General features: G+C 35.5%; 1 protein-coding gene across 7 annotated transcripts in view; it reads left to right on the top strand.

The window, feature by feature from the left end:
- LOC141447530 (lachesin-like) overlaps positions 1–20685 on the top strand; it is an 860405-nt gene that overhangs the window by 421060 nt on the left and 418660 nt on the right. For all 7 annotated transcript variants that reach the window (XM_074115178.1, XM_074115176.1, XM_074115181.1 and 4 more), the window contains one exon: positions 3415–3514. In XM_074115178.1, the coding sequence (XP_073971279.1) occupies positions 3433–3514 (82 nt within the window). In that variant the 5' untranslated portion in view covers positions 3415–3432. The remainder of the gene's footprint in view (positions 1–3414; positions 3515–20685) is intronic.

Here is a 20685-nt window from a genome sequence, read left to right as displayed (position 1 = left end):
AGACCCGCAAAGCTAACATGTATTGTTGGTTTAGTGGGTTCGATTCCCCTGGTCTAGGTCTTGGATTTTATTTAATGGTTAATATGAGAAATTTATAGTAAAGTATGTTAGGCGGTTATAGGCTAGACCGCAAAGCTAACATGTATTGTTGGTTTAGTGGGTTCGATTCCCCTGGTCTAGGTCTTGGATTTTATTTAATGGTTAATATGAGAAATTTATAGTAAAGTATGTTAGGCGTTAGAGGCTAGACCCGCAATGCTAAGATGTATTGTTGGTTTAGTGGGTTCGATTTCCCCGGTCTAGGTCTTGGATTTTATTTAATGGTTAATATGAGAAATTTACAGTAAAGTATGTTCGCTAATCGCCTCCGTCCACACCTAATTTGGTAGTTAGACGTTAAGCCCGCCTGAAAAAATTAGCAATTACTTTACTTACTTTTTTTTCAACTAATCTTTACCCTCAATCATAAGACACTCCTTCAAATCTACGTGAACCAGATACCTATCTCTGGTAGATGAAGTGCGATATCTCGGGACTCTACTTCGACGAACACCTCACGTGGAATACCTTTAATTCAAGTTTCTGAATGATCAGAAAAAATAACTACTCGATAAACAATCCAAATTGACTCTAACTATCCCCCCGAAGTCGGACATATGGACTTAAACTGTACGGTACGGCTAAGCGCTCCCATCTTGATCGTATCCAATCCGCCACCCACGCAGAGCTATCAGACTATTCACACACTGATCTAAACATCTCCTTTTTTTTTATTCTCGTCCTGATCTGAAAATTTATTTAAAACCCAAGTTCTACAAAAAAAAAAAAATAATAATCCCGGTCCTTTAAAGGAAAAGTATAACTTTCCTCCTTTAACTAAGATCGCCGCTGAAATTAAGTTTTTCCAAGAAAAAAATATTTCCAATTAAAGTTGTAAAAGTTTCCAATTAGTTTCCCAAAGCTTTAATGAAATCTTTACAGAACGTTTTTTTCGTTAAAAAAACACCAATTATCGATTCTGCGAAGTGACTACATTTGGTCTCATCGATTTTGCTTTAAATTTTCTGTTTCAAAAAGGTTTTCTTCTTTTTCCCTCAAATCGGATAACTTTGGTGAAAATTCCAAATAATAAATTTCCCCTGATTTACGGTAATGCTTGCTTTTTACAAATAAAATGAAAGAAAAATTACCTATTTTTCATAAATTATTAACAAAAAAAATCTTCTATGTCACATATATGACATTTCATAACACATTTCAATTATTTGTAATTGACAGAAAATCAATATGTCGAATCATTTCCGCTGATGGAAAAAAAGAAGTATTTTCTTTTTGTATTTTTATAATAAAAAGTAGGTCAGCGATTTATATTTAAAGTTTTAGTTTATACCAATGGACATCCTAATCAATTTATTGCATCAAAGTCATATCAATAAAAATCGCGACAAGCTGATCAAATCAAATTCATAACTTTAAATGAAATGCATTTTTTTAAAAGTAATGCTATATAAATCGTTACATAGAACACTAAATTCAATAGACCGGATGCCACCAAAATCAATAAATTTTTTCTTAAATTTCCGACACCTTTTAGTAGTAGTATCCTTCTTCTGAAAATGGTTTTGTGGATGTAGGAGGATGTTGGCATATATACGAGGTGTGTTCAAAAAGTAACGGGAATTTTTAAATTTCGCGGGTTTGGAGAGTCTGATTGTAAAATTATTTTTTTTTATTATGTTGGTACACATGCCCCTGAAGTACGATAAAATTTTCAGTAATATTCATTGTTTACTTCTTAAGTGGCAGCCGTTAAGGTTAGACGTGTTTTTCGAGCTTGGCGATTTTTGTTTGTTAAAAAAAATGGATCAAAGAATTTGTATTAAATTTTGCGTAAAAAATGAAATAAAGTGTGTGAAATGTTAATAAAGGCATATGGTGAGTCTGCTATGAGTAAAACAAGGATTTACGAGTGGTATAAGCGTTTCCAAGATGGCCGCAAAAACGTTGAAGATGACGAACGACCTGGACGTCCAAGCACATCAACAACCGATGAAAACGTGAAAAAAGTGAAAGAAATGGTTATGAACGATCGCCGAATCACAATCAGAGAAGTCGCTGATGATGTTGCCATATCAATTGGCTCATGCCATGAAATTTTTTCGGATGTTTTGGGTATGAAACGTGTGGCAGAAAAATTTGTTCCAAAATTGTTGAATTTCGAACAAAAACAGCGGAGAATGGAAGTTGCTCAAGAGTCACTCAATGAAGTCGACAACGATGCGGATCTACTGAAACGTGTTATAACAGGTGACGAAACATGGGTTTACGGATATGATGTCGAAACTAAGGCTCAATCGTCCCAGTGGAGGCATTCTGGATCGCCAAGACCGAAAAAGGCTCGACAAGTGCGGTCGAATGTGAAGGTTATGCTCACTGTGTTCTTCGATTTTAATGGCATAGTGCATCATGAATTCTTGCCACAAGGTCAAACAATCAATAAGGAGTACTACCTACAAGTTCAACGCCGTTTGCGTGAAGCAATCCGAAAAAAACGCCCGGATTTGTGGCAAAACAATTCATGGATTTTGCACCACGATAATGCACCTGCTCACACTTCATTGCTTGTTCGTGAATTTTTGGCCAAAAACAAAACTTTAACGATGCCCCAGCCTCCATATTCGCCAGATATGGCTCCATGTGACTTTTTTCTATTTCCAAACATAAAGAGAACATTAAAAGGCCGTCGTTTTACAAGCATAGATGACATTAAAAGCGAATCGCTGAAAGAGCTGAAAGCTATCACAAAGATCGAGTTTCAGAAGTGTTTCGAGGATTGGAAAAAGCGCTGGCACAACTGTATTGTATGCGAAGAGGACTACTTTGGAGGCGACAATATTAATGTAGATGAATAAATAAATATTTTTTTCAAAAAACGAAAATTCCCGTTACTTTTTGAACACACCTCGTATATATATATTTTTTTTTTTTGACAGTTTGGAAGCGTTTTCCAAATTTTGGAACTGTGCAGAAGTTTGGCACGTTTTTTTGGGGGCATTTCTTAAGTCTTGTGTGTGTGTGGTGGTTTCCACGCGTTTGACTATAAGGAGCCTCCAGGATAGCGTACCAGGATTGCTGTTCAAGAAAGCTTGGAGGACAGTGCGCCCTACTGGAGAATCAAAGCGCTGATGGATTTATTTTGCAACAGTACGTCCTAGGATAACCCTTCTTTCCGTTAACAATTCTACCAGGATCATTTAATTGTAGGCGTTCATCGCGTTAAGTTAACCTTTGTAGATTCTATAGGATGAAAAACTAAATACCCGTTTCAGTCATATTTTTATGGAAAATTTTAGCAATCAAAATCTCAATCAAATATATATAGATATAATCGAAAACAATTTTGATTTGTTTCAGATAAAGAGGGCACTGAAGATGATCGGCAAGTCAATGAGATTCATCATACTGCTCTATTTCCTGACCTTGATACACCGGCCGGAAGCTAAGCCACAAAAAGGTGAGCAATTTATATACACACTGCCGCTCAAAAGTTTAAGACCACCTGTTATTTATATTAATTAATAAGTTTTAATCACTAGAAACCCTAATTACACTTACGGTAGGCGTACGTACAATGGCGGTGCTTCAAAAGACGTGTATAAGATTGTAACAGGTGATGACGAATCACGGATGTATGCGTATGATCCGGAAACTAAACAGCAGTCGATTGTATGGGTGTTTCAAGATGAACCAAATCTAACAAAAGTTGTTCGCGCTCGAAGCACTTCGAAACAAACGGTCGCCTGTTTTTTTCGGAAAAACTGGTCATGTGGCAACAGTGCCTTTAGAGCAGCGGTTCTCAACCTGTCGGTCGCGACCCCGGCGGGGGTCGAACGACCAAAACACAGGGGTCGCCTAAAGCCATCGGGAAATACATATTTCCGTTGGCTTTAGCCGCTGAGAAGTCGCGCTACCGTCTGCAGCAGCGCTATTCAGCTGGAACGCACGCCGTTTTGGCCGTTAATGTTATTTTATTGGAATTAGTAATCAATATTTCTCAATATATAATTTAAATATTGTTTTTGTTTATTTTTAACCGATAATTATACGATCGCAAGAGGATTTATTATCTGCATTAAATATAACCCAAGTGCAACATAAAGCTGCTGTCACTACGGAAGATGATTCTGACCTAGGAACGGATGCTTCTGTCGGTACAAACTTCTCGACTTCATCCAAAAAGAGGAAACTGAGATCTTCGAGCTCTCGCCCCATCACTTCTTTTTTATCAAAAAAAGAAAAATAGTAGCAACAAAGTCTCATAAAAAGAAAGGTAATAATAAAGGTAAATGTAACTATCGGGTATTGAATAGACAAAACAATTTAAACGATGGTAATGTTTCTTTATTGAATATTGGATATTGGAATGTAAATGGGATTAGTTCCTTAAATTGTCTGAATAATTCTGATATTAACACTCTTCAAGAATTTGACATTTTATGCCTTTGTGAAACTTGGTTTCTGGGGGACAACCTTAACTTGCCGGCTTCTTTTGGAGACTACAAACACTACATTTGTAAGGCTAACAAACCTAATATCAAAGGCCGCCCTAGTGGTGGGATTGTAATTCTTTTAAAATATAATTTATTTGAGTCAGTTAGTATTCTGGAAAGTAGTGATTGCTGGTTTTTCCTGAGACTGGCGGTGCGGGGCAGTCAATATATAATTGGTATCATTTATTTCAAACCAAACTTGGACCACTCAAATGTAATGAATACTTTTCACACAGTTTTGTCTGATATTATTATGAAATATAGTGACTGTAACGTAATTGTAGGAGGGGACTTTAATGCTAGGGTGGGCGAATTAAATAATTTAGAAGATGAGATATTTATAGATGGTCAATTTGTTGGTAATAGGATATCACTAGATAAGGAAGTAAACAATAGGGGGAAAAAACTGGTGGAGGTGATGCAGGATTTGGGACTGATGGTATGTAATGGCAGATCTCTGAGCGACTCTCCAGCACAATATACCTTTGTTGGTCATCAGGGAAAGAGCATTACCGATCTGGTCTGGATTAATAGTATAGCACTGCCCTCTTGCATTGATTTCGGCATAGTTTCAAACATCTCACCATTCTCTGACCATTTTATTTGCTCATTAAAGATTAAAACTGAGTTATACCATACAGAACCACCTTCCAATAAAAGAATTGTTACGGTTAAACCTACAGAAGAAAAATTAACTCTCTTTAAAAGCATTATAAACTCCAGTGAGGGGATTTATTATAATAACCTATCTACGGAACTACTCTATAATAACTTTTATTCCTGCGTCTATTCAGCTGCTAAAGAATCTGGTATTATTAAAACTGTAACTTCAAATAGTAATTATATTTTAAAAAATCCTTGGTTTGGCTCTGAATGCGTGTTAGCTAAAAAGGAAGTTAATAAAAGTTTCAGAAAACTGAAATACTCTGGCTACCAAGATGAATTCTTAAGCTTATTCCTGCTCGCTAAGAAAAACTATAGGGCAATCTTATTATCAAGTAAAAAAAATTATTTTGAGGATTTACAAAGAAAATTCTGTGAAATAAAAAATTCTAAACAATTCTGGGATTTGACCAAAATTTTCAAAACTAAGCAACCTTCTAATTCACTAAGTTTGCCGGAATGGGAACATTACTTTAATAGCCTACTCGGAAAAGATGAACCAGATATAGCGCGCCTTATAACATTCGCAGGAGTAAGTCACCCTGTCTTGGATGATCCTATCTCACTAGATGAATTAAATTGTAGTATAGCCTCCAGTCAGAATACGAAAGCCCCCGGTTTAGATCACATACCCTATGAATGCTACAAAGCACTAACTCCAGCGTGGATACATTACTTGCTAAACCTGTTTAACGAGGTACTCAGTCAAGAAAGTGTACCAGCTGATTGGGGCTTAGTGAGATTAACACTTTTGCACAAAAAAGGTGACCCTCTGAATCCGGTTAACTATCGAGGTATAGCTCTGGTGAACTGTCTGGTTAAGCTGTTCACACAAATCATAAACCAGAGGCTGACTGCCTGGGCCGAATTTAACAAGATTCTGCCAGATGAACAAATGGGCTTTAGGGCTGGCAGAGGCTGCACGGATGCTATATTTACTGTTACTTCTGCTATTAATATTAACCTGAGGAAAGAAAAAAGTCGCCTCTTTCTGATATTCGTTGACTTTCATAAAGCATTCGATTCTGTTTCTCACGATAAACTGTGGGCAAAGCTCCATTGCATAGGGGTTAGTGCTAAACTTATTAGGCTAATGAGTCAACTTTACAGCAGAATTAGGATTATGGTCTCTAAAGATAATGTGCTTTCAAACCCGATCTCTCCCTCCAAAGGAGTGCTTCAGGGCGAAACTTTAAGCCCTTTACTGTTCACTCTTTTTATCAGCGACATTATTCAGTTTTTTCGGGATAATGGAGCAGAAGGGATACGCATTAACAGCAGAATAGACCTGTTACTCCTCATGTATGCCGATGACATTGTCATTGCGGCATACTCATGGAAAGATGCCCAATCTAAACTTAAGTTGTTAGAAAAATACTGCCAATTAAATGACCTAACCGTAAACACCTCAAAAACCGTTATTGTTCCCTTTCAAAAATCGCCCCGTATAAAAGTAAAGACTCTGACATATTGCAACGTGCAACTCCAAGGCGCAAAATCATTTGTTTATTTAGGTGTCCCCGTTTCCAGTTCGGGCAAATTTAAAGTAGCGTCGGATCATTTTACCATGAAAGGCCTTATTGCGATACCCAGGGTAATGCAGATGCTTTCTTACTATAAATCAGATGAATGGGGACCCAAGATACTTCTTTACAAATCGATTGTTTCTACTATACTGCTTTACTGTTCTGAGGTCTGGGCCCCTCATTATGTGGAAATTGTGGAGAGAGTACAGTTGAGGTTTTTTAAAACCTTACTGCGTCTCCCACAAAATACTCCGAATCATTTTGTGCGACTGGAGGCGGGCTGCATTAGTTTAAGATCTCTTGCGTTCGACAGAATGCTGAATTACTGGTATAAGATTCTCACTATGTCGGATGACTGTTTACAGAGGGCGTGTTATTTGGAGCTCTTCAGACTGATTGATAACAGAGTTATACCTTTTAATTGGGTACGCTCGCTTAGAGACCAGCTAGTTACCATTGGAGCTCAGGATGTCTGGTTCTCACAATCCAGTATTACTCTAAAAGAAAATATGCTCAACTTAAAAGAACAGTTTAAAAACCATTGTTTAAGCAAAGATGTGAATGCCGCTATTCATTCTAATTTTAACAGTTATTTTAGAAATATTAGCACTTTTAATATCGGTGAAAATTACCTACTTTTTAAAGTTCACATCAATAAATTAAGACTGATTGCTCAAATTCGCCTGGCTAGCTGCAAGTTCCCTACATTGTCTATTAAAGGAAACAAATGTAAATTTTATCCTGAAAAGTGTTGTAATACCTGTTTCACTAACAGCTCAGATAGTCTATCACATTTTATTGTCAATTGTCCAATTCGGGAAAAACTTATCAGTAAATATTTGAATGATACCAGTCCCCTGGAATCTCTATTAACTATCAAAACTATTGAACAAATTAACGATATCTACCATTTTTCGCTAAAGGCTATTGAGAAAAAAACCAAAGCAATTCAGATAGTTTTAGGTCAAGCTGACTGAACATTTGATTTAATAAACATTAACTGAACAGTGTTTGATTTAATAAACATTAACTGAACAGTGTTTGTAAGACATTTCATAAATGTGTTATTTTTTGATACCACTACTATCGAATTTTAAATTGCTCTTAGTCACTCATTACCATTAGTCCAACCGTTCAACTTTTACTCTACATCTCCACAATATTATTAAACTAGTATCGTCGTTTCATTATTTCGTGAATAGTCTCCTATTCTTGTTTATGCGTTCTTTCTTTCCCTTTTTTTTTTTTTTTTTTTTTTTTGTTTATATAAAGATCTTGTATTTTAAGTTACTTATTACTTTATTTTTCTTTTTCTATTTTATTATTATTTCTGTAATTTCACAAGGATAATCATTTATTTTGTACAACTATGTGTATATTGTCAGACTCCTCTGCAAAGAAGATGTATCTTCAAAAGCAAATAAAAAATTATTATTATTATTATTATATTATTATATTGTTTTTGTGATTAATCACTATGTTTAAATTATGTTTGATTTGTAGCAATGAGAATACATAATGCATATCAGTTATTTACATTCCGAATCATAACTGTAGCAAAATTACAGTTATGAAGTAGCCACCAAAATTATTTTTTGGTTTGGGGTCTCCGCAACATGAAGAACTGTACTGCGGGGTCACGGCATTAGAAAGGTTGAGAACCACTGCTTTAGAGGAACGTAGAACGGTCAATTCTGAATGGTACACAACCATTTGTTTGCCGGAAGTCTTCGATGAAATAAGGAAAACAAACAAGCGCCGTCGGATCGTTCTTCAACAAGACAATGCCAGCTGTCACACATCTCGTCTGACAACCGACTATTTGAGCACTCAAAAAATCGAATTAATGGGTCATCCGCCGAACAGTCCTGATTTGGCACCAAATGACTTCTTTTTTTTCCGAACGTCAAGAATAAATTACGTGGAAAGTCGTAGTTTCGTCGGCAGAAGAAGCCGTTGATGCATTCAAAAACCATGTTTTGGAGGTGTCTCAAGCGGAATGGAAAAAATGCTTTGACAAGTGGTTCGAACGCATGCAGAAGTGTATAGATCATAAAGGAGAATATTTTGAAAAATAATAAAGTCATTTTCAATGACAAATTACTGCTTTTTTATTATTAGGCTCAAAATATAAATAGTGCCCCTCGTATATTGAACTGTGTACTTCTGTTAACATATATTAAAGCTTCATTGTAGAAAAACAATGTTAGTTTGTGTTATTTATTCCAAAATATATCGAATATTCTCAAAAAATTGAGGTGGTCCTAAACTTTTGACTGGCAGTGTATATACACATAGTGTTAAAAGTCTAAGAAGCTATGTGGTTCCTTGTGTTCATAAAATCGGAAGCTTAGTTGACGTGACTTGCGACTCTAAAGGGTGATTTAAAAGGTGAGCCCAAAGTTTCGAAGATTGTTTCAAAAAATTTTTAAAAAAACGATATATTTGTGCGCATGTGTAAATCACTACAACATTATAAGAGAATCGTGTCTTATATTGTTCAATTCAGTTAATAATGATTTTTTATGAAAGGAGTAAAAAGATAGAGCGGAAGTGTCCTTAACTTGACACTCTACAGAAAGAGGAGAGAGAGAGAGAGTGAGAAAGAGAAGGAAACAGGCAAGTTGATAGCGGAGTTTTGGTCTCCAAAGAGAAAGAGAAACGCAAACCTGGAATATTGTTAATGGCAGCCGACTTTGGACCAGATGTTTATGTGAATCGAGGCAAAGTATCGCGCCCATTATTCATCTACGTACAATATACAGAACAGAATGTCAGAATACTGTAATCCCAGTAAGACTCGAACATGTTCTAACAGGTCCAAATAAGCTCCCGCTCTTTTTATTCCTTTTTTTGTTTTTTCAATTTTTTTTCTTCCATCAGTTCAATTTTAAATGCTCAATTATTTATTGATTCCTGTATATGATAGTAAAATCTGAACTTGAAAATAAAAAGCTTCGCTTTTCTCGACTTTATTGATTTTATTGGTTCCTTAAATCTTCAAAGTCATCCAGAAGAAGGTATTTTTTAGGCAATATCCTTAATAGGTAATAAATAACTTTTGGAAATTGTTAATAACGAAATGTAATTACGATCGACCCAAGAACAAAAAAAGGAAGAGGAAAAACTTTGACCACAAACAAAGAAAAACAATTTCCCAAATAACAAACAACTGTTAAAAAAATTTGATTGGATGAAATTTTTTAAATTCTTAATGAAACATTAATTCAGTTTATCTCTCCATTTATCCTCCCGACCCATTCCCTGGGATTTCACTCGTATTTTCAGCCTGAACATCCCTAATGAAGTCATTTTACGTTGAAATTGTATTTGTCGTTTTTAATTGCAAAATATCACGTTATGAAAATCATGCACTAATTACATTTTTGGAGATAAAATTTACCATCAGAGCACTCTCTCTCCTCCTCCTTTCTACTCTAAAAGACTCGACTAAAAAGGGCAAATTTTCCATGGAAATATTGCGTATAACCAGTTTTTCTTCCAGCATGTTGGAAATTGTTTGGCCAAATTGTTGGGAAAATTGTTAAAGCGAATGAAATACAAAGTTTTCAACATCCCTGATGTTCCAGAGTTGGACGACCACAAATTAAAAAGTTGGAGAAGATTTTAGCCTTAATTTAATATTCGAAACCCTACGTCTACTTATACGTCACATCCGTCTTGGTGAGCGGAAATTGGATTCGCATAACTCAACTTACTTATTTATTAGGGCCTTAAACTTGGTAGGAATTTTGTTATTGTTATATTAGTATCATTTTTTTTTTTTGGGTGCGGAAGGCACAGGTCAGGGATCAGAGGTCACATCAATCCTTGACCCCCATCGAGCCAGGTATCACGGCGTGATGTTACTATCTGTACCCGAGATAATAGCCAACTTGACAATTTGATCAAACAAATTTATAATTCTCTCTATTGGGGCTACGTGTGAAACAAATACATCCAACAATTATTAGGTTTTGAAACAACTCATCCTAGTCCTCTTGGGAATATCTAGGAAGAGAAATGAGAGTTTAGGAATAAACACTCCTGTTGTCAAACTCACCTTCTCCTTCGATGTTCAAGGCCTTCCCTATATATTCTGAAGAGAAGACTCTCTGTCCATAAAAACAGAGTAACGGATAATTCTTGGTAGAGTGTTTTCCTTACAACAATTGGCAATAACCCAGAGAAGCCTCAGAAAGAGCAGGCTTTCGCCAAATAGGGGAAAAAAACCGCTCCTTGACTCACGCCAATACTATTCAGACGTTCCGAGAATGGCGTCCCCAAATTAAGCGAAACATTCCGGGAAAGCTTTAGGAACAGAGCGAAGCTGGAAGATAGGGTTAATTGCGCCCTAGTGTCAAATACGATAGCTACACTCGGAGCCCAGAAGTATCTCATACTCCTATTTGAGACCAAGTTATTCATAAAACTGTAAACTCGCAAAAGAGTTGAAAATGTTGAGGACGGCCTCCAGAACATGATATAAATGCTAACTGGGGTTTCGAACTACAGCTGAACATAGCCATAGTACACCTAGCTACTTCAAATGCGGTCTGATTTCTTGCAGATTGGTGGACACAGAAATCTGTCGGTATTGCTTCACTTTCGATTGGATGGCTATTGACCTGAGGTCTCTTACAAAATGACCACTCAGGCTTCCCTAAGGGAAGTGGTACTGGCTCTGTTAGCCTGCTACAGGAAGCAGTTGTCCGGGTGGCACCTCGTGGAGGTAGAGCTCAGATTTTTGCCTCCCAAAAAAACACCATCCTGCCTTTATTATCGTATTCCAGCTGGTTTTCATCCTCTATTAAACAGGCGTAGTAGCAAATCTCATTAACAATGGAGATGCATTACCTGCAATGTACAGAGGGGGGAGAGAGAAAACCAGCAAGGGTCCCGTTAAGGAATACGATCGTCTAGTTTTTGGGTGGGGTAATGGTCATATGGCAGGAATGGCGGAAAGCAGGTCGGTTATTTTTGTAGACCGCGTTCGGGAAGTGGGATATCCTAAAATGGACTTAATCAAGCAATGGACACTTAACCAAGCGATCGACATAGACAAAATAAACCAAAGAGAAAATGACAGAACAAAATCCACAACTGACTAAAGAACCAAACTTGAAGAAGCAGCAACAGAACTGAATAACAACGCCAACAATAGAAATCAGAAACAACGTTGAGTACGAACATGAAGTATTTAGCATCTTACACACTAAAACGTCCCCAAAACTGCTGAAAATCCCAAAGAAAACATACGAATACATTTCGAAATACATAAAGAATAAAAGAGGAAAAACATGCAAAGTAAACATGCAGAAATTGACCTACCTGGTCTGCTATACTTGGACTTGAAGTTCCGAAGAAGGATTTTAATAAGTGGCCATATAACTGTTTAAATAATTATAATTCCGTTTATTCTAATAAAATGACTAGTGTCATTTGTTTCATGCATTATAATATCATGCAAATATACCTAATTTCATGCAAATACACCTAATAACATGCAAATGATGATGGTGATGATGAAAATGTGGTTAGGTCCGCAGTGCTGGACATTATCGTTGATTTTACCCGTAGCACGCGTGTTTTATTGTTTCTGACAGTGTCAGATTTTCATCCATAATCACAGGTTGATTCCTCAGTTTGTTTAGAGAATTTGACATCCATGAATCCTGCTGACTCCAGTGTACGACAGAAACGTGGTGGAAGTCAGATTCTCTAAACCAAACTGAAGAATAAATCTCTGATGATAGATAGAAATACAAACCAGTCGGAAATAATGAAAACATCCGTGATACGAGGATAAAATCAAAGATTTGTGATGGTGCGTATAAATGTGTGGATACACAATTACACACACACTAACGTAAAAATAAAAAACAAACAAATAAATATAAATAATAAATAATTGGAATTATAATCATTACTGATAAATTATTATTTAAAGAAACGTCGATGTCTGAAGTAGTTTGCCTCTCCGTAGAGTGACAGTTTCGTCGTAAATATGGACCACTTAATTAATTCCTCAGTATACTTAACTTATTTAGCTATAGGTGGGACATGCAGCAATTACTTGCAGTACATGTCCATCGATGTCTTCTTGTCCTGCCCAGGACATTGGATCAACGCAAAAAATTAGAACGCAAAAACTAACAACGCTTAAAGTCGGAGTGACGAAATGCACCCGAATTGCATTCATTTTATGCACTTTAAATTCACTTGAAAAATATTTACTTCTCTTCATAAAAGCACTCACTCCCGCCACGAACACTCCCGGATACTCCCGTACTTCAACACTCCCGAAACTTTAACACTCCCGGTCTACCTGCAAATACAAATAAAAAGATTTCTTGCTCCCCCACTGGAGGAACAAGAGTGTCTGTGTGAGGTAATGTGTATGGTGAACTGAACTGAGATTGGGGTCGCGTCTTTTCAGAGGCTGCGTCAGCCCAACGGATAGGACTCTAACCCATTTAACACGTCGGACAACTACCACAACGAATTTGCTGCATTTGTGGATTGTGTGCTTCAATCAGTAAGAATGGGATAAAAAGTCCGCCTTCTTTACCTTGAGGCTTCAATCTTAAGAAGAGTTAATTAAGTGTACAGCAATGGACTATGAAAATTCAGGATAAGAAATGCGAAGAAGCTGTACATTCAGACATTCAGAGCTGATAAAATTGTTATTACTAAAAACGTGGGAGGCGAGCGATCCATTTGTGGAAGGGCAGGAAGCCATGGATCAGACAGAGGGAGAATAAGGAACGCGGTTCAAGATGGTTTCTTAGTGCTGGTAATGCATCAAGGTAGCTTTTAAACTGCTACAAGATCATCCCAGCTTCTTCTCCAGGTGTACAGAGTTCATGACCTGTACAGCACGCAGAAGGTAAAACAAAGCTGAGGCCAAGGGGCTGGTATTGAACTTCATGAACTTCACATACAGCAGCTAAGAGTTCGATCTGAGTTGGCTCCTTTGTACAGAGCAACATCGGAGAAGTGAAGTGATGAGAACCGTTTCTGATAGGGATTAGAGGGAACTAGAAAAGGGAAAGAGATTGCCCCCCTGTACTTACTCCCTGGAGATCTTGACGAAGGGGTTCAGTTCTTTGTGAAGGATTATGGATGTCTGAAGAGTGTACAATTTGTGTGAACAGTGTAGTAGCGTAGCGTGGTTATTTTACCTAGGTAAGCTGTGGCCGGAAAAACCGTAATGTTGCTGCAAGAAACGAGTAGTGAATCTGATGTGATGGTAAAATACAGAGTTGAGACATCAACCGAACAGAGGGGGGGATGCCTTACTGTGGAGGAACTTCCGGAAACATTTTAATTTAGCGGTCAAATCAAAGTAACATTTTTCAATTTCCGACGGAACTACATTTGGAACGGTTTTGGGGAAAGATCAGTAAATATCTGATCATTCTTTCCTAAAGAAAGACCAGATGTAGATCTATCGGTGTTTATCTGCTATTACTCTCTACAAACGGAAATCTGGAATGAAAGACGGATATTCCATTAAAATTTCAGTTAATTTCGATTTCATAATTAAGTTAAGGCCTTCATCTCTGTCTGCTTTAACTGTCAAATAATTAAATAATTTTCCACGTATCTGTAACTATTGCATCTGAACTAAACTAACTCTGCAAGAAAGCACGAATTACGTTTGTGTGGAAACGACGAACGAGTTATCTGCCTGGAAAGATGACAGAGCATTTAATGAAGTCGTTCATTCAAAATGAACGTTTTATCGGAGATTTCCGAACTCGGGACTCTTAAATAAAACTGTAACTAAGATTGGGGGACCTGTGCATGAGTAGAAGACTGTAAAAACCGATGGCCAGTTAGAAAGCAACGCTCCTGTGTGAGTGTTAGTGAAATGTCGGTGTAAATACTGTGCTATGGTAATGTGGAAATCCCTGAAGAAGTGGCGGCTCCATTTCTACCCAGAATCTTCGCCTAAAGGCATCTACAGCTTTAATCTTTTACTTTTTCAATCTTTAATTTTAAAGCAACAATACGCGTTTGATTATTAAAACTTAAAGCGGTCAGAATTAAATAATGTCACTAATTTCTTTAACCAATCAATTAATTCTAGAATTTTAAAGGTAATAATTTTGAAACCAAAAGATAAATTTAATTTAAAAATCTCTTAAACTTGAAAAAAATTGAAAAATTTGGTTCAATTGAAACTTTAATTTTAATTTAATTTAAATTCAATGAAACTATAATCTCAGAATTTAAAAACTACTTGAAAATATGCGGAAAAATTTGGAATTTGGAATTTTTAATTAAATAAACAATATTCTATTTCTATCTATTTACATCCCATCTCCTGATGAAAATCTGCTCCTGTAATTCTAGAAATGATCATGCACTAAAAACATGCAGTAAACATGCAAAGTAAACATGCAGTAAACATGCAGAAATTGACTGACCTGGTCTGCTACACTCGAACTAGAAGATCCGAAGAAGGATATTAACAGTGGCCATATTAATGTTTTAAATAATTATAATTCCCTTTTATTTTTCTAAAATGACTAGTGCCATTTTTTTTTCATGCAAGCAAAATAATTGAAACTATAATTATTATAGAAGATAGAGTTATTATTTAGAGGATAGATCTGTGGCAGGAGTAGTGTGCCATTCCGAAGAAGAATGACACTTAAAAGATGCTGAGAGATCATAAATATGGACCACATAATTAATTCCTCGCCCTACCTGATTTTAGCTGTCGGTTGGGATATGTACCAATCACTTGCAGTAACATATCCATCGATGTCTTCTGCAGCTCGTCAACACTGGACACTGGACACAGTTTAAAAAATTTTAACGGAAATGAGACTGACGTATTTACTGTCTTGTGTCGGAATTTTGAAAATAACCGGAGCATTTATTTTTTAGCGCACAGGTTAAAAGTAATCACTCCAAGTTAATAAAGCACTCCCGATGTAAGCACTCCCGGGGATTTTAACACTCCCGCACTTTCGGAGATTTTAACACTCCCGCACTCTCGGGGACACTCCCGCACTCCCGGAGACACTCCCGCACTCCCGAGCCGCGTTTCCTGAAACAATAGAAACAGAATTTAATTTTTACAGAATAGACAGAAATAAATATTGCAACAAAATTTTGTTTAAGTTAGATAAGTTCTGCTAAATAATATTCCTTTTTTTAAATGGGCTAAGTTCCGTCAATTTTTAAGTTGAATCCGCTAAAGGGTAGCCAATAGTTCCACAAATATATTTTTCTTATTCTAGGCAGTTGTGGGTTTTTATTTTAGAATTTATGCATTTTTCCAGGTAAACTATTATTAAATGGAGTTTTGCATTGATGGTAGCAAGAAAATTATGAAGAATAATTTAATTTCCACATCATTTTTCTTAGAGTTTCACGAGCGAGAAAAGTTTATTTTTTGTTGGCGTTCCGCGACACATTAATGGAAAACTCTACGTACTAGTTTCCTTCAACAAGAGAAAAATCCGTCACTGATTTGAAAAAGACAACAAACTAGTCGAAATGTAGGCAGTAATATTTTTAGAGTAAATTGTGAAAATGGTTAATTTTAATTTACCATTAATTAAATACATCCGGCTGTCTGTACATAAATAGATAAACTATTTGATCTTTATCCAGTACATTAAAAAAATCATGATTGAATTGAACATCGAAAAGAACCCAAATAATCGATAAAATAGAAATAGAAATAGAAAGATACCTAAATAAATAATCAATATTCAGCCAATAAATCATTTCTCTTGGACCCGAGTTCTTCGATTTTAAGACGACACATGGTGATCATCGCGGAGTCACTAATAATCGAATTTCTGGGGCCATTGCACCAATATAACTGTAGATTAACTTGATATACAGGGTGTTCAGCATAAGACTACGGTAACTTCGGGAGGCGATTCTGGGCATCATTTGCAACAAAAAATTCCATATAAACTATGGCTCGATTCGGCTCCGTTTTGTAGATATTTTTAATTTTATGTTTTTTCAAGGTAGTACTACTTTTTAGCAAACAGTTGTCTATATTTCTCAAACTATTATAGCTGCAGCAATTTCAATTAGCTCATTAGAAAGAAGGTTAAATTTCCTTTTAAATAAACTAATTTATATTCCAAAATAATAATATTAAGTATTTCAAATTGTGGCCCAAACATAAGAAATAGCAAGTTTCTAATTTTTTCCAAAAACTTTGACTTCATTTTTCTCAAAAACATTTTATATGAAAAAACCGTGCACTATTCAGGAGAAACATCTACATACGATCACCTTTCGAAAGGTATACAATGTATTAGGGTTATTTTACAAACTGATGCAGAATTCTGTGATTAATTGCAAAAAAGTAGGCTCCAAAATAGCGTCGGCATTATGAAAGGAATCCACCTACCATAAGAATATAACTGATCAGAAACATCAAATCGATTACTTACTGAACACCCTGTATAATAAGAGATTATAAGTAATTAGAGTCTCAAAGAGCTTTTACTTCGAAGTCCCGTCCGATTTTCGGTCTTCATCTTCTTTAAGAGAGCTTTCTTAAGTTCACTTTAATATGTACTCGTAATTCCTCCACTTCGATTTTTCTTGGTTTTTTCGATCTTTCACTTTAATAATATTAATTTTTATACACTCCTAAATATACCTAAAAGTCATGGAGGATATCCCTAATTCGTGGACTCCCTGTTTCTTGGTAGTGTATTTGATGTACTGTTCTGGTGAATGCGCATAGTGTACTGAGCTCAGGTTATCCCGTGGGGTCGCTACTCCCCAGGTAGTTGTATGCGTCAACTACCCCTTGCGGGAAATTATCAATTTATGAGAGACACGTAAAGAAAAAACATGTTTTTAATTGAATTTTCATTCTTTAATTTAAAAAATCATCAAATAATAATTTTATAATTTTAATTTGTAATTTTGATTTATAATTATTTATGTATTTATTTAATTTTTTAGGTTTGTTATTGCTTTTGTTATTTCATCATATTTATGTTAATGATGTATGGTACATCGGAGAGCTTCAGAAATTGCTTGTGAGTGTGTGTTTCGACGAGCCGGAAATTGTAAGGCCTGTGGGGTCGCTAAGCCCAAGTAGTTGCACACATCGACTATTTCCGCAGGCCAACGTATATTAGGGTGTTCTTTTTCTATTAATTTAAATTTTATAATTTTGTTTTTTTATTATTTATTTATTAAATTTTTTAGGTTTGTTATTGCTTTTGTTATTTCATCATATTTATGTTAATGATGTATGGTACATCGAATAGCTTCACAATTTACTTGTGAGTGTGTGTTTCGACGAGCCGGAAATTGTAAGGCCTGTGGGGTCGCTAAGCCCAAGTAGTTGCACACATCGACTATTTCCGCAGGCAAACGTATATTAGGGTGTTCTTTTTCTATTAATTTAAATTTTATAATTTTGTTTTTTTATTATTTATTTATTAAATTTTTTAGGTTTGTTATTGCTTTTGTTATTTCATCATATTTATGTTAATGATGTATGGTACATCGAATAGCTTCACAATTTACTTGTGAGTGTGTGTTTCGACGAGCCGGAAATTGTAAGGCCTGTGGGGTCGCTAAGCCCAAGTAGTTGCACACATTGACTATTTCCGCAGGCCAACGTATATTAGGGTGTTCTTTTTCTATTATTTTAAATTTTTTAATTTTGTTTTTTTATTATTTATTTATTAAATTTTTTAGGTTTGTTATTGCTTTTGTTATTTCATCATATTTATGTTAATGATGTATGGTACATCGAATAGCTTCACAATTTACTTGTGAGTGTGTGTTTCGACGAGCCGGAAATTGTAAGGCCTGTGGGGTCGCTAAGCCCAAGTAGTTGCACACATCAACTATTTCCGCAGGCCAACGTATAATTAGGGTGTTCTTTTTCTATTAATTTAAATTTTTTAATTTTGTTTTTTTATTATTTATTTATTAAATTTTTTAGGTTTGTTATTGCTTTTGTTATTTCATCATATTTATGTTAATGATGTATGGTACATCGAAAAGCTTCACAATTTACTTGTGAGTGTGTGTTTCGACGAGCCGGAAATTGTAAGGCCTGTGGGGTCGCTAAGCCCAAGTAGTTGCACACATCAACTATTTCCGCAGGCCAACGTATAATTAGGGTGTTCTTTTTCTATTAATTTAAATTTTATAATTTTGTTTTTTTATTATTTATTTATTAAATTTTTTAGGTTTGTTATTGCTTTTGTTATTTCATCATATTTATGTTAATGATGTATGGTACATCGAATAGCTTCACAATTTACTTGTGAGTGTGTGTTTCGACGAGCCGGAAATTGTAAGGCCTGTGGGGTCGCTAAGCCCAAGTAGTTGCACACATCGACTATTTCCGCAGGCAAACGTATATTAGGGTGTTCTTTTTCTATTAATTTAAATTTTATAATTTTGTTTTTTTATTATTTATTTATTAAATTTTTTAGGTTTGTTATTGCTTTTGTTATTTCATCATATTTATGTTATGATGTATGGTACATCGAATAGCTTCACAATTTACTTGTGAGTGTGTGTTTCGACGAGCCGGAAATTGTAAGGCCTGTGGGGTCGCTAAGCCCAAGTAGTTGCACACATCGACTATTTCCGCAGGCCAACGTATATTAGGGTGTTCTTTTTCTATTATTTTAAATTTTTTAATTTTGTTTTTTTATTATTTATTTATTAAATTTTTTAGGTTTGTTATTGCTTTTGTTATTTCATCATATTTATGTTAATGATGTATGGTACATCGGAGAGCTTCAGAAATTGCTTTTGAGTGTGTGTTTCGACGAGCCGGAAATTGTAAGGCGTGTGGGGTCGCTAAGCCCAAGTAGTTGCACACATCAACTATTTCCGTAGGCCAACGTATAATTAGGGTGTTCTTTTTCTATTAATTTAAATTTTTTAATTTTGTTTTTTTATTATTTATTTATTAAATTTTTTAGGTTTGTTATTGCTTTTGTTATTTCATCATATTTATGTTAATGATGTATGGTACATCGGAGAGCTTCAGAAATTGCTTTTGAGTGTGTGTTTCGACGAGCCGGAAATTGTAAGGCCTGTGGGGTCGCTAAGCCCAAGTAGTTGCACACATCAACTATTTCCGCAGGCCAACGTATAATTAGGGTGTTCTTTTTCTATTAATTTAAATTTTTTAATTTTGTTTTTTTATTATTTATTTATTAAATTTTTTAGGTTTGTTATTGCTTTTGTTATTTCATCATATTTATGTTAATGATGTATGGTACATCGGAGAGCTTCAGAAATTGCTTTTGAGTGTGTGTTTCGACGAGCCGGAAATTGTAAGGCCTGTGGGGTCGCTAAGCCCAAGTAGTTGCACACATCAACTATTTCCGCAGGCCAACGTATAATTAGGGTGTTCTTTTTCTATTAATTTAAATTTTTTAATTTTGTTTTTTTATTATTTATTTATTAAATTTTTTAGGTTTGTTATTGCTTTTGTTATTTCATCATATTTATGTTAATGATGTATGGTACATCGGAGAGCTTCAGAAATTGCTTTTGAGTGTGTGTTTCGACGAGCCGGAAATTGTAAGGCCTGTGGGGTCGCTAAGCCCAAGTAGTTGCACACATCAACTATTTCCGCAGGCCAACGTATAATTAGGGTGTTCTTTTTTTTTTTTATAATTTTAATTTGTAACTTGGTTATTGGGGGGGTCCTGGGTTTATTTTTCGTTTTTGTTTTGTGTTGTGAAATAATTATTGTCCAATGATGGCACCTAGTTCTTAAGAAAATATGTACTTCCTGAGAGACCAGCACTATATTCTTATTAAGGAAAAGAATCTCTAATCTATTTTTACTGATAAAACCTCTAAAATGGAAAACTATGATTTTGTAGTTCCTCTTGCAGAGTTAAGGAAGTTATAGTAAGTTTGAACTAGTGGAAATCTGAGAGCTTTACAAGAAGACACATCCG

This window comes from Rhodnius prolixus, unplaced genomic scaffold, assembly GCF_049639745.1.
Source record: "Rhodnius prolixus isolate KJV_2025 unplaced genomic scaffold, Rpr scaffold_7, whole genome shotgun sequence".
NCBI lineage: Eukaryota > Metazoa > Arthropoda > Insecta > Hemiptera > Reduviidae > Rhodnius > Rhodnius prolixus.
The sequence above is the reverse complement of the archived record's forward strand: the minus strand, read 5'-3'. Positions and strand labels throughout refer to the sequence as shown.